Source organism: Mus pahari, chromosome 12, assembly GCF_900095145.1.
Source record: "Mus pahari chromosome 12, PAHARI_EIJ_v1.1, whole genome shotgun sequence".
Classification (NCBI taxonomy): domain Eukaryota; kingdom Metazoa; phylum Chordata; class Mammalia; order Rodentia; family Muridae; genus Mus; species Mus pahari.
In genome coordinates, this window is record NC_034601.1 from 82,867,556 (window position 1) to 82,882,450 (window position 14,895).

Consider the following 14,895-nt stretch of genomic DNA (forward strand, 5'->3'; position numbering starts at 1 on the left):
CTGCCTCCCTGCTCTCCCTCCTCCTGCCTCCCTGTTCTCCCTCCTCCTGCCTCCCTGCTCTCCCTCCTCCTGCCTCCCTGCTCTCCCTCCTCCTGCCTCCCTGTTCTTCCTCCTGCCTCCCTGCTCTCCCTCCTCCTGCCTCCCTGCTCTCCCTCCTCCTGCCTCCCTGCTCTCCCTCCTCCTGCCTCCCTGTTCTCCTTCCTGCTTCCCTGTTTGTGCCTTCCTCCATCCCTCAACAAATCAGGAAGTTTATTGGTCTTATTGTTTTCTTCCCTCCCTCCCTCCCTCCCTCCCTCCCTGCCTGCCTCCCTCCCTCCCTGCCTGCCTCTCTCCCTCTCTCCTTTCCTTTCTTCTTTTGGTTTGGTTTGGTTTGGTTTGGTTTGGTTTGGTTTGGTTTGGTTTGGTTTGGTTCGGTTCGGTTCGGTTCGGTTCTAGACAGAGTTTCACTCTGGATCTTTGGCTGTTCTGGGTACTGGCTCTGTAACCCAGGCCTAAAACTCAATATCTGCCTGTCCCGCCTCCAGAGTGCTGGGACTAAAGGTGTGTGTGTGCCACCATCTCTGGCTTTATTGATATTTTTCAAACAAGCTCTTGTTTATATTGATTTTTCTCTGTGATGTGTTTTTGTTATATTCCATCAGCTTAAATGCTTTTCTTTATTGTTTTTTCCATTTACTTATTTAGAGTTTAATTTTATTTTTTCACGATTTATTAGCAGAAAGCTTAGATAATGTGATTTAGGCCTTAATTTGTTTCTGATTTAAAAGTACTTATTTGTTTCTTGTTTACTCATGTTATCTGAAAAAATATTTTGTGTGAACTTAGTCCTTATAAATGTATTGAGACTTTGGATCAAGTATAAGCTTAGTGAATATTCCCATATATACCTGAAAAATATATGTACTCTTTTTCACCTTAGCATGTCCAATTGTCCAGTTAGAGCAAGCTGATTGGTGGAGTTCCAGCTTCCTTTCAGATCTGTGCCTTCTACAGTGGTGGCTGTGCTGGGGCCACGCACAGGCCTTCTGCTTGCACTCTAGGCAAACACACTCCTGAGGTAGACTCCTCCCCCGTGACCACTGCGGTCACCCAGAGAGGTGCATCCTCCCTCAGAAGAGGTTCCCTTCCATTCTGTCTGTTGTGGTTTCCTGTATTTGAAAGTAGCATCAGTTTGAGATTGAGGCTGTGATCATGTAAAGTAACCAGTATGAGAAGTTCATGGCCAGGAGTTATTTTCAAATATTACAAACTATGTTTACTTTTTTTTTTTTTGAAATATGTTCTTCTGTATTGTAGCTCCTTTTATTTATTATTTATTTATTTGTTTTGAGATGGGAGTCTCACTCTATAGCTCTGGTTGGCCTTGAACTCAAGGAGATCCACTTGCCTCTGCCTAGTGGTGGGATTAACTATGTGTGCCACCACATCCTCCCCTTATAGCTTTTAGAATTAACTATTACTCAGAAATCTGGGCAAAATATTACCCAAAGATATTTAGATTGAAGATCATGTGCTCAGTATGCCATTATTGTGACTGAGTGTTTTATGACTGAACACATTTAGTACCAAACACAAGAGTGTTCACTATTGGTAGATGCAGATCCTGGATTACTGGTGAGGTGACCACAGCTCATGCTCTGAGGAAGAGGAGCACACAGACAGTGAGGCTGGCTGCCGTTGCTCCTCCTGTGCATTGGCACTCTGCCTTTGCAGTCAGTCCTGGCACGCTTGGTATGGAGGTGACCTATTGGGGAAACTTGGAGCTTAAGTTTTTTTTAAAGATTTACTTTACTTCTGTGTGTCTGGGTATGTATCTGTGTATGGGTGTGTGTCTAAGTGTCTCTATCTCTGTGTATCTAGGTTTGTGTCTGTGTGTTTGTAAGGCACTGTGTCTGTGTGTAGATCTGTGTTTGTAAGTCACTGTGTCTGTGTGTAGATCTGCGCTCATGAATGCATGGCTATGGAGGAGTGCTGAATCCTGGGTCCTTTGTGAAATAGCCCTGCTCTTAACCCCTGAGCCATGCCCAGCCTGGGCTATGCATTTTAAAGAGCCATTTCCATGGGGAACATCCCAGTGGGTGGAAAATGGCACAGGTTCCTCCTGATGGGGGTTTGAAAGAGGCCTTGAAACCACTGAGGGGGCTTTGCTTTCCAGGACAAAGGTCCGCTGTGTGTTTTGTTTTGTGAAAATCTGCTGTGGGTCACTCAGAGGCCTAAGAGGTCCTGAATCCCCTCTATTGAGTTAACCTCCTACCGTGCAGGCCTAGCACAGTTCATTCTGCAAATGCCAATGTGTGTCTCCAAGTGGGTGCCAGAGAGACTGGATCTGGGCCTCTACAGAACATCCTTAAGTAAGGCATCTTATTTTCTCACAAGAGTCATTTTCCCTACTAAGGTAAAAATAAATGTCAAGTAGGCTAGCAAGGCTGCCAGTTTACTAAAGTGACCACCAGCTCACCGCAGCTGAAAGTCAACAAATACTGTGCTTGGCACTGAAATTCCAAACAGCCTCTCTTATGTAGTTTGGTTTCAACTTTTTCTGTGCTAACTTAAAAAGGGGAGGGGGACAGAAAAAGAGGTTGGTTCGGGACTCTTAAGTTTACAATTCCTACGTGATGGAAAAACATGAATAGCATTTAGGATTCTAGTTGCGACAAATGTCCTTCTGAGTTCTGTGTCTAATGTCAGGCATGCAGTCAGCCTCAGTTCAAGCTAGTGAGTGCTACATGCAGAACAGAGCCAGCCAAGGCTGACCCCCACCTGACCCCACTGTGCTAACCTGCAGCCAGCTTGTGGCCTTTGTGCTACATCTCTGCAGATAAGAGAGTGGTGGTGCATGCCTTTAATCCCAGCACTCGAGAGGCAGAGCCATGCGAATCTCTGAGTTCGAGGCCAGCCTGGTCTACAGAGTGAGTTCCAGGACAGCCAGGGCTACACAGAGAAACCCTGTCTCGAAAAACCGAAAAAGAGAGAGAGAGAGAGAGAGATTCTTTCATTTCTTTCATTTCTTAAAGCTTATAAATGTACAGTATGTCACACCCACCCATGTAAGCAGAACCAAAGGTGTGGCAGGGCAGTGTGCAAGTGCAAAACATGCAGGTGAGGTGGGAAGTGACAAGGGAAGGACCCTGGGATCGCAGGGTCACTCACTCACCTGCTGTTTCCTTCCCTCTCCCCTAGGAATCTCAGCAAATGCTTGGAAGACTTATTCCGGAGAAACAGATACTCAATGACCAATTAAAACAAGTCCAACAGAACAGTTTGCATAGTAGGTATCTTATTTATTTGCATGTTTTGTTTGTTCTGTTGATACACATCCCGAATGCTGGAAGAGGCGACTTTTCCTCCAGTGCTGGCCTTGTTTGACCCTCATGCATGCCTCCGCCAGGCATTTGTTTTATCCCTGAGTAGTGGTCCCCGACCTTCCTCCTTCCCTCCCTTCCCCCTTCCCTCCCTCTCTCCCTTCCCCCTTTCCCCTTCCCCCTTCCCTCCCTCCCTCCCTCCTTCCCTCCCCTTTATCAGCAAGAATTCCCTTCAGTAACATGAAAGTTGAACATGTTCCTCACTGTTAGCTAAAGTTCTCCTAACTTGTGTGCTCTTCTGAAATAGGAGATTCACTTCTTACCCTCAAAAGAGCCTTGGAAGCAAAGGAGCTGGCTCGGCAGCAGCTCCGGGAGCAGCTGGACGAGGTTGAAAGAGAGACCAGGTCAAAGCTACAGGAGATTGATGTTTTCAACAACCAGCTGAAGGTGACTCCTGGGCGCTGGGCAGCCTCCCCTTTGCTTGGCTTGTGAGCAGTGGTTCAGGGCTCCTGGGCGAAGGCTGTCATGGTTCCCCCCCCCAAGTTGTGCTTGCTTTCTCTGAGGTCTGTAAGTTAGCCTGTGTTAGGGTCCTGCCCCTGCCCCTGCCCCTGCCAACTGGATGGTTTTACACCTTTCTTTTTTTGCCTATTTATAAACACGTCACCTCCAAAGCCAGGCCTGACATGTTCTCTTCTGTGTTCACTGAGGATCACCCGGGTGCTTTTCTGTTTTGAGATTTCCTTGCCACTCCTTAGTGATCAACTGGAGTATTGACCTCTTATCTCCCTCACTTTAAATGCCTTTCAGCTGTATTAGTTCATCGGGTCATGGCTCTGTCTCTGGCACAGCTGTCGATGGCTTTGTCACACTGCACAGTAATTCAGGAAAACCACACACACAAGCCTCTTTCTGGTATGGTGTTTCATTGTTTTAATAATGTTAACTCAAGCTTGCCATAGTGGCAATGCCTTAAATCCCAGCACTTGGTAGGCTGAGGCAAGTGGACCTCTGAGTGCAGGGACAGCCGGTTCTACATAATGAGATCCTTTTTCAGAAATACATACATACATACATACATACATACATACATACATAAATGATACATAGATAGGTAGTTAGATGAGACAGTGGATATTACATTGCATTCCAAAAAATATTCACTTTAGTTTTCTAACCTTAAAATTCCTTATAATTTACTTTCTATGGCCCATTTAGCTTCTAATACTCAGAAATAAAATCCCTTTACTACTAAAGGAAAATTTTAAACTAGAAAGCATAGTTGAGGGTTTTTTGTTGCCCTTTGGATTAAGAGTCCATGCCAGATTGTCTAGACATCCAAGTTAAAGTATTTGTGCAGTTCTTTCAGTATTGAGGAATGAACTTGCTCAATTGTACAATTCCAGGAAAGTACTTGCCCTTAGGGGAGTGCTATGTAGCCGATGTGTGTTTCTCTTCACATTGCTTTCCTGTTTACTTCATGTGTGCAGGCGTGTGTATGTGTGTGTGTGTGTGTGTGTGTGCACGTGGGAGCGCATATTTGTTGTATCAGTATTGGAGGTGCCTCTTTGAGTTTTCTATCCCCAGTACAATAAAAGCTGTTCACGTTTGCTCTCATGGTAACTTAGCGCTGTTTTAAGCAGAAAGGATTTAACATGGAAACAGTTTCACAGAGTTTCCAGGTAGTGCCTAGGATATAAACCGTTGAGGACCATCAGCTTTGGAACACAGGAGGAGCATAGCATCTGCCTTAATGATTGCTTTTCTACAAGTTTGGCCTAAGACTCGGTTCAGATGTTAGGGAAAGATGCTCAGGCAAAGGCTTGTGACTGACCCTTCGATCTGTGGGCTGGAGATGTTAGTGCTCGTCACTGTGCCATTGCTGCAGAGAGTGCCGTCAGATGGGCGGAGTCACCCTCTGTGACTCTGTGTGTGTGTGTGTGTGTGTGTGTGTGTGTGTGTGTGTGTGTGAGAGAGAGAGAGAGAGAGAGAGAGAGAGAGAGAGAGAGAGAGAGAGAGAGAGAGACACTGCTGCGTGTGGTGTCAGAAGTTCTTAGCTTCCCACACACACTGGCCCTTTCCTAAATAGGGTTATTTTGAAATTATAACATTTCTTTCTGCCTTTTACATTCTTATTTTGGCTTCTTATTATCAGTAAAGTTCATATGGCAAGTGCAAAGCATAGCTGTGTTGTTCATCCTTTAACATCTATTTACGGGGCCCAGTGAAGGCACTATGTTGACTATTTATGGGACCAGTGAAGGCACTATGTTGACTTAGGTTGGTTGTTACCTCTGAAACCTGTGGAAACCAAAACAGAAATGAGGCAGCTGGAGACTGCGTTAGCATTTAGTTTCTCTGTGATCTCCTGCTGTTTTTCTTTTATGTCCACCACACTGGAAAATACAAAGCGTTTCCCCCTGACTTTAGAGCATATGCTCAATAGCAAGCATAATTTTTGTAGGAACTAGACCAGAAGGGGCCTTGGCCTGACCCTTGGTGTTTCTTTGAGTCAGTCCCTCGGCAGCAGACAGCAGTGCTTCCGGGGCATCTGCACAAATGCTGTAAGATGCACTCCTCCCTTTCCCAGAGAGGTGCAGTGCCGGCACAGTCACCCACACTGAAAGCTGGTTGACACACAGTCACCCACATGGAGAGCTGGTTGCGTGTGCAGCTGCTTTATTCTCAAAGGGCCCCAGACAGTAAGTTAGGGTTCGGCAGATTTATTTCACGTTCGTGGAGTTTATGCACAGGCAAGAAGACAGAGCTGCTAACAATGCTTTAAGGTGAGTTGCCTGGGACACCATGCCCATGTGAAGTAGCTGACTGTGGGCGTGCATGGATCCAGTGAGGATCCCTGCCCAGGCTATCACTCGCTGACCTCCCTGCACTCACACATGGCTTGCTTTTATAGGTATAAATGCATTTTGTTTTGACTGAGACAGTAAAGACTGAGGATTTTGTTGTCTTTTTATACACACATAACATAATCACAGAATCTAATTTTATTCTTTTCCCTAGATTCATTCTTCCTTTAAAGGTTTTACCCATTTTCTTTACTTTAGGAAGAATTACATTTTTATCTTATCTGTCTGATAAGCTATGGAAAGTCTTGAGTTTTAAATGAGAACAGAATCTTGCTGTAGGCAGACAGCAGGCCTTTGTTTCATATTGGAACTAGAGTATTAAAACTCGGAGCAATAGCTCAATGATAGAGCATTTGCCTACCATGAATGAGGCCATGGGTTTAATCCCACTGCAGAATAAATAATAAATTAGCATACTTAGAATCACTGCTGGCAACATGACCTCAAATTCACGGCCTTCACCCTTCATTCTCTGCTCTCTTAGAAATGTGAGACTCTTTGTTCCATTTCTCAGAGGCTATTTTCCATGCATTTAGACAGATACCTTATCAGATAGAGATAACTATAGCCAGTGGTAGTGTGAGCAAGGCTGTCGTTCCCACACGGCCTCCACAAAGGACTCAAGATGTGCCTAGTTCTGCATTGCCCCCAAGCCAAGAATCTCACTGTAGCAGTTACACTATGCTATTATCTTATAAAGGAAAGTTGGGGAGGCAGACATAAAGCACCCTGACATACAGGCTCCTTCCTGTGCCGGAGATTCCTGACTTGACATGCCTAAAATTTGAGACTCGAAAGATTTGATGGGAACTTTAAAAATTAACCTCTGGATGGGGTCAAGCAAACCAACTAACCAGTATACTAGCCAAGAGCAGATTTTGATAGTGAGTCAATATTGCGGCCAAATTGCTATTATTTCTCTTTCTCTTTCTCTTTCTCTTTCTCTTTCTCTTTCTCTTTCTCTTTCTCTTTCTCTTTCTCTTTCTCTTTCTCTTTCTCTTTCTNCTTTCTCTTTCTCTTTCTCTTTCTCTTTCTCTTTCTCTTTCTCTTTCTCTTTCTCTTTCTCTTTCTCTTTCTCTTTCTCTTTCTCTTTCTCTCTCAATCTCTCTCTCTCTCTCTCTCTCTCTCTCTCTCTCTCTCTCTCTCTCGTTAATTTGTATATTTGTTTAATTATTTTTAGAGACAGGGTCTCTTTGTGTAGCCCTGATTGTTCTAGAACTCACTATGTTCTGCCTCTGGAGTGCTGGGATTTAAGGCATGCACCACACCACTATGCCCAGCTAAATTAATACTATTAATATCTTTGTTCAGTGACCAAATTTATTTATCATAAATTTGTTTATAAAATGTGTCTTTCATACAACCAACACATCTCAAACTCACGCTCTTGAAATATCAGTTTAAATTTTTTAATCTATAGCTTTCTTGTTACATCTCATTTTACAGAAAATCAGGTTTCAGCTTTTTTAGACAAGCTGAGTTGTCTAAAGGGCACATGGGGCATGCTGTAATTCCTGGCGCTCTATAGCTTACAGTGCTGAAAGATGTAAAAGTTCTGCAGAGTGTCAGAGGGTACTGTGAAGAAGCCTTCCTGGGACCTCTCTTGTCCTTGGCAGTGGTGGCACTGTGAGTGACAAACGTCTGTCTGCTTCAAGTTTGCCACATCACTTTGCTCAATATGAAATTTTATTCTTATTTCCACCTAGAATAATAAAATCCTTTAACTGATACCTTGTGCATGTGGGAACTTCATCTAGAATCCTTGAGTATGGACCTACTACTACCCGGGTATAAAACAGACAGCATACCAGTGTTACATACCAGAGTTCATGCCATACAGGAGACTGATTTGGTTGGTTTGGGGGTTGTTTGTTTGTTTGTTTTTTGTTTTGGTAAAATGTGGGCGTTTTCTATGTAAGGTTGGAAAAACATTTAATAAAAGGCTAACAGAGAAAAGGGCAAAGGCAATCTCCTGGAAGTTTTGTTTTGTTTTGTTTTGTTTTGTTTTGTTTTTTCTCTCTCCTCTATCATTTACCCAACAACTTTCTGCTTTAGAGGTGGCAGGCTGTAGTAGGTGGCATACTCCTCTAAGATGGCATATTTCCTTGTGCATGAAGCTGAGACAGTTGGGGAATTCCAATTTTTAGGAGGAACTAGAGTCCATTCTAAGCTTGCTGTGCAGAAAGGATAGGGTCAGAGACTGCCCAGGGTCTGGCAGGGTAGGTGCTGCTTGGTGAGAATTGACTTTGGTTTTGAAAGAATGTTTTGAACATGTTTTGCAAACATTAATATGAACCTTCTTAGAATTTAGAAAGCAAATTGAACATCTTTATGCTCTTCCTACTTTCAGTATATCACATGAATAAACTTTATAATTGGAGTTAAATAGAATTTCCATTTTCTTTGACTTTGTACATTTTTTTTTATATCTTGAACTAATTCTTTCTAGATTACCAGAAGGTATGTTTCTGTGTTTTCTGGACTCATTAACTTGTTTTCTCTTTTGTTTGTTTTATCACGTAATTGGGAAATATTATTGTATCATAAAACTCAAGAGGGCCAGCAAGTTGGCTCAGTGATAAAAGAGTTCAATCCTTGGAACCCAAATGACAGAAACAGAAAACCAGCTCTCAAATGTTGTCTTCTGAGCTCCAACACTACACACATGCATGCACATGTGCACATACACCCCCCCCAGTAGATAAATAAAGGACAAATATACAAATAAAACAAATACCTGGAATTTCTTATCTTGCTGCCCAGATTGGTTTCCTATGAGATTAATAGTAATAAAGCTCTTTTGATTTGTGGTGTTGAGTTCAGGAAATTACAGTCAGTGCTCCAAGTATGTTTTTGCTGTTTATCTCCAAAGGACAGCCTAAGGCACAAACAAAAAGCAAAATAATTATAAAAAGTTAGATATCCAAATTTGTAAACACTTTTTCCCAAGATGCTGGTATCTTCTCAGCCTCTGTTGCCGGTTCTCTTCCTCCTCTTCCTCTTCCTCCTTCTCCTCTTCTTTCTGTTACAGGCATTAGTGCATCTTTATGGAGGAATAACCCTTTCTTTATAATTTATTCAGGTGAATATCTCATACTTCAGCTAATAGTACCCTGTGTAACACCCCATTTTTGAGTCTCTTTTCGACCACGTAAAGGGAGAGGCTGTCACACTAAGTGATTCAGTTTCCTTTGGCATAGCCGTAAAACAGCCGTCAGTGAACTTGAAACAGAGCCGTACCTGTCAATGGAAAAATAGCTGAGTCTTCCTGGATATTCAATTTGTCAAACATACTGCTTTTGAATTACTTAGGCCACATGACATAGGATGGCCAAAGATGTTTTCTGACTCAAAAATCTTAATTATTTGGGGAAAACAAGTGGTTTATCTCATTTGGACATAGGGAAGAAAATTAAAAGCAAGCTGATTTTTTTCATCTTTCGTTTGGTACCAATGGCTACACAGAGACTACCTCAGAACCAAACAATAACTAATCGGTTATTTCAAGCCATTTGTGTTGCCTATTTCTCTTTTAGTAGTATCGCTTTGAGAGTGGAGTTCAGGGCCAGCCTGGACAGCATAGCCATTTGGGAGTTCAAGATCACCTCCAAGTACATAGTGAATTTGAGGATCACCTCCAAGTACATGGTGAATTTGAGGCTACCTTGCTTCAACCCCCCCCCCCCCCCCAAAAAAAGAAAAAAAAAAACCTGTGGGTCATGACCCTTTCACAAGCGGTTGCCTAAGACCACTGGGAAACATGGCTATTTACAGTTCATAAAGTAGCAAAATTACAGTTAGGATGTAGCAACAAAAATAATTTTATGGTTGGGGGGTCATCACAAGATGAGGAACTATATAAAGGGTCACAGCATGAGGAAGGTTGAGAACCACTGTCTCACAATTAGGAATACTCTGCTTTTATTGTTTCAAACTATCTGAAACTCCAAAATCCAAAGGGAAAATCAGAATTCGAGCAAGCCTGCTCGGGTCGCCTCTGTCCTTAAAGTTTTTTGCATATATCAGTGGTGTTTGACTTGAATTAAATAAAGCGTAGAAAATGTGCCATTTTCCGATCTGGATCTTAGGCTGCCACAGCCTCCTGTTAATGTTCTTTGGCATCTATTATTTTATGGCTCCTATGAGCTCTGTTTCCTTGGAGCCAGTTGAGGCTCTAGATAGGTTCTGCCCGAGCTGTAATGCTGTTGTCTTCAAAAGAAGCAGACTTCTGAGCTTACGGTGTGATTGGCACTGGGCTGTTGTTTCAAAGCTGTTTCGTTGGTGTGACTGTCTTCTGTTGGTTCTATCTATCACTTTGTGTTGCTTTCTCATTTTGTGCCTCTTGCTGAACATCTCTAGTTGCTTCTGTCTCTGGACCAGTTTATGCATTAACCAGTTGCAATCTGAACCTGACTTCTTAAGTTCAATATAGAGAGGAAATTGCATAATTCTTTGGAACAATGGATCGTCTTGATTTGATAGATATATTGGGACATCATAGCCAGTGTCTATCCTGGTTTCACAGCGCCTGCTGCTAAGTATTTTGAATGTTATCCTCCCAAAGTTAAATTTCACCTAGATAAAGTAACTTTTATTTTTTTAAATGTATAACTAGGGGGCTGAAAACATAACTCAGTAAAGTATTTACCACATGAGCACGAGAATGAGCACGAGAACCTGAGTTTGGCCCCAGCATCCCTATGAAAAGCTTGGTGAGATGCTGGCTCATATTTGCAATCAAAGACATGCACATTCCTGGAGCTCACAGCTTTGAGAGACAGTACATACACAAACACACACATACACACACACATACACAGACACATCATCTGGCCCATATGTGCATACACTACAAATAAATAAATTTGTAATACAATCAGGTTTTTTACTTCTTTGCCTCCTTAAGCATGGCAAAGCAGGGGAGGGCTATACTGTTGATAATTGATTTTTTTTAACTGAATAAAACTTTCCATGATTTATGCCTTTTGATAGGGTCTCTGCACTGGGCCAGTGAAGGATTAGCCTGCCTCTGGCCATGTGTCCTGACTGGATCCTGGCTTCTTTCTTCCTCGGGACACTAGAGCTTGATTTAGTATCACTCCCACAGTTATTCCTCTGCTCATTGACACTTTGCTTTAGTCAAGAGTGAGTGAATTGATCTCTTCTACTTGTTTTTAAAACACCAGCTCTAAATTCGTAAGCAGATTATCCATTCATGTTATTAGGGATTATTATTTTTTATTACAAATTACTGCAGAAGCCAGCATGGCTGGGCTTTTGACGGAATGCTATTAGGTTGTCACGGCATTCCAGTTAGGAAGGCAATGAAAAATGGAATTCTTCTCCCCCACCCAGAGGCCATTCTTGGATGCCTCTGTCCCCTCCCTAGCTCAGCCCCTTGTCCAGGCACCCTTCCTTAACCCAGCGTACATACCCAGGGCTGCTGCTTTAGGAGATGGTCCAGTCTGTACCTAGCCCAGCCCTCCTGGCTCATCCTGCCCAGGTCTCTGAAGTGCCTCCCTCCCTCTCCACCACCCAGTTTCCAGTTAAACTGTATCTTCTTGTTACCTCTCAAGGGTCTCATGCATGCTGGGCAGCCGTGCCACCAAACCACACTCCAGCCTAACATGCTTTTTCATATTTTCATGTACTTATACTTCTGATTTTAAATACTCTATCACATTATTCTGTTGGTTTTCAGTAGGCCCGGGTTGCTATAAAATGAGGAAATCAGATCCAGAGAGAGCACTAGGAAGAGTTGGCAACTTCGTACAGGGATTTGTGAGAATAGCGGCTCTCCAATAGTTGTGATTTGAAGAAAAATAAACCCCGCAGTGAGTGGTGGGGCTGGGCGAAACTCACAGAAACTTATCAAATCTATGGACTCAAGTCTCAAAGAGCCAAGTTTTTAACAGTGGCAGTGTAAGTGCTGTGTGTGTGTGTGTGTGTGTGTGTTCAAAGCTATGGGGTTTGGTGTGGATTAATTATAGTAGCTATAGTTTTATTTATAAATCACCATATCATAAAATTAGTTACCTTCCAGTACTTATTGAGTCTCCCAGTGTAGTTCCCCCACTGCCCCTTACCAACAAGGGCCTTTCAAACAGATCCTGGAGGCAAGGAGGGGCAGGGGGGGAGGAGCATAGCTCAGTCTTAGAACACTTGCCTAGTGTGTGCAAGGTCTCAGACTCAATCCCCAGCCCCAGGGGATAAGTAAGTGTCATGGGAAATGACATGTTGTGTCGTGACCTGCTAGAATGTAATCTGGTTCAATGACTGGTGATCAGTATTGTCAAAATGCAGCGAGTTCAATTTCTGAGTGAACATCTGTCAACACTGAAAGTCACCTGCCAAACTCCCAGGGCTTGGCCGCTGTGAAATAGTGCATGCTGGTGAACAGTTCATGTTCATCTGCTCTGGCTCCTTCCAGGAACTGAGAGAAATACATAGTAAACAGCAACTCCAGAAGCAGAGGTCCATCGAGGCAGAGCGACTGAAGCAGAAAGAGCAGGAGAGGAAGAGCCTGGAGTTGGAGAAGCAAAGGGAAGACACTCAGAGGTGAGTGAGCCTGTACCAGGAAAGACACCTTCCTTAATATGTGTAGGCAAACAGATAGATGCATTTAAATCTCTGCATATGTGAGTACACACCCCCTCATGCCCCCTCCCCCCAGTGTTTGGTTGGTTCCCAGTGCTCTCCTATGTAGACAATGGAAGTAGACAGGAAAATTGGGACACTTGGGTAGTTCATTTGCATGCCAATGACCAAAGAGATTTCCAGTTCACAGCCTCCTAATACCAGTGATGGTCTAAGTGCAAGGCTTGAAAGCAAAGCCCCCAGTCTACTGCCACAAGCTTCCCCAGAGCACCCAGAACGCCTCTCTGCCTCCTCTTGTTTACTGCAACTGCAAATTAAACTGGATACAAAAAGTGGAGATCAGCCTCCACTGCCTTGGACACAAACACACTCTATCTGTTCTGTTTGGCTATTTGTGCCCGTTTGTACCTTTTCCATGTAACGTTCTGTAGTCTTTGTGGAAATCTGTTTGCTACCTTTTATTTCACGGGTTTGTGCTATTTGGAATTCAGTTAATTTAGAGTCCAGGAAACTAGAATGACCAAGTGTCCTAGGGAGATGCTGCAAACTATAAACCGGGTTATTGCAGTTACACCGAGCACAGCTGGGTACTAGGCATCCTGGGGCCATGGACCCTACAGACCTGACAGCCTGCTGCTTCTGGGCACATAGGGTCCCTTGAGCTTGCTTTGTGTTTGTATATTTTTATTTTTAATGCCAGGGATCTTATACAAGTTTATTAGACTAGGTATTTATTTTATTTTATCATTTCTCTGACTTTTATTGTACTGACTGCAGCAAACTCCCCCCCCCTTTTTTTTTAACTGTTATAGGGTGTGTGTGTGTGTGTGTGTGTGTGTTCACACAGGCTTGTGTCACTATGCATTTGTGGAAGTCAGAACATCTTTCAAGAGTGGGTTCTCTTCTACCACATAGGTCCTGCAGATCAAAGTTCTCAGACTTGAATGCAAGTGCCTTTATCAGCTGAGCCATCTCCCTGGTCCCCAGTTGTTATTATAGTTTATGAAATGCTCTTATTACTAATGTTGCAACATAAAACTGTACTCCTATAGAGTATAAATAAACTGAAAATACTACTCTACAAATAGAATATGTAAATAGTACCCAAAACTTAAGAAATCTTACTTTTTTACCCTCTAATAAATGTACTTGGATGCTTTTTTTTGGTGGGGTGGGTATTGAGACAGTTTCTCTATAGTGCTGACTGCCCTGGAACTCACTGTGTAGACCAGGTAGACCTTGAAATTGCAGAGATCCTCCTGCCTCTGCCTCCAGAGTACTGGGATTAAAGACAAGGCCAACATACAGGCTTTTTAGAAAACATTGTATGGGGCTGGAGAGATGGCCCAGAGGTTAAGAACAATGGCCACTCTTCCAGAGGACCAGGGTTTAATTCCCAGTACCCACGTGGCAGCCCAGAACTGTCTATACTGTCTATAACTCCAGTTCCGGGGGATCTGATGATGCCCTTGTGCAGATAGATACACATGCAGGCTTTAAAACACCAATCAATGCTCATAAAATAAAAATAAATGAAAATGTTTTTTAAAAGACATTCTATGTTATGAGCACTAGCTTTTCTGATGGTATGTCACTCTCTGCACCATGAATGTTGTGCTCTCAGGCTAGGAGAGGGCAGTGAACCCTGTGGCTCTGGGTCACAGATGGTTGGGAGCTGCCATGTCAGTGCTGGGAACCAAGAGTTTTGTAAGAACAAGCAAGTATTCTTACTGGCTGCACCATCTCGCCAGCCCCAGATGTCTGTCTCGCATTCAGGTTTGGCAGCCAAACGTGTGTGTGTGAGTGTAGTGCATCCTGCCCAGGGAGGACCTGTGAGAATCTCTCCTCATGCTCTCCTGAAGCTCTCACAGAAGCAGCGTCAGGCACAGCGTGTTGGCTAGTCTCACTTTCATAAAGTTTGTGTGCATCTGTGTTCTGTGGCTTACACTCAGTTATATCAATTACTATCATTAATCTCAATTGAGATGTACTTTTTCTTAGTCCTATAGCCACTTCGTGAAATAGATCACATTTCCCTTCCCCCTCTCTCCTCTCCCCCCTTCTCTCTCTCTCTCTCTCTCTCTCTCTCTCTCTCTCTCTCTCTCTCTCTCTCTCTCTCTCTCTCTCTCTCT

The 14,895-nt window shown here is 43.3% G+C and overlaps 1 protein-coding gene across 6 annotated transcripts in view; it reads left to right on the forward strand.

The window, feature by feature from the left end:
• The window catches only part of Itsn1 (intersectin 1), a 184,505-nt gene that overhangs the window by 93,206 nt on the left and 76,404 nt on the right, over positions 1 to 14,895 (forward strand). For all 6 annotated transcript variants that reach the window (XM_029544799.1, XM_021209493.2, XM_029544802.1 and 3 more), the window contains exons 15-17: positions 3,181 to 3,268; positions 3,610 to 3,749; positions 12,597 to 12,724. In XM_029544799.1, the coding sequence (XP_029400659.1) occupies positions 3,181 to 3,268; positions 3,610 to 3,749; positions 12,597 to 12,724 (356 nt within the window). The remainder of the gene's footprint in view (positions 1 to 3,180; positions 3,269 to 3,609; positions 3,750 to 12,596; positions 12,725 to 14,895) is intronic.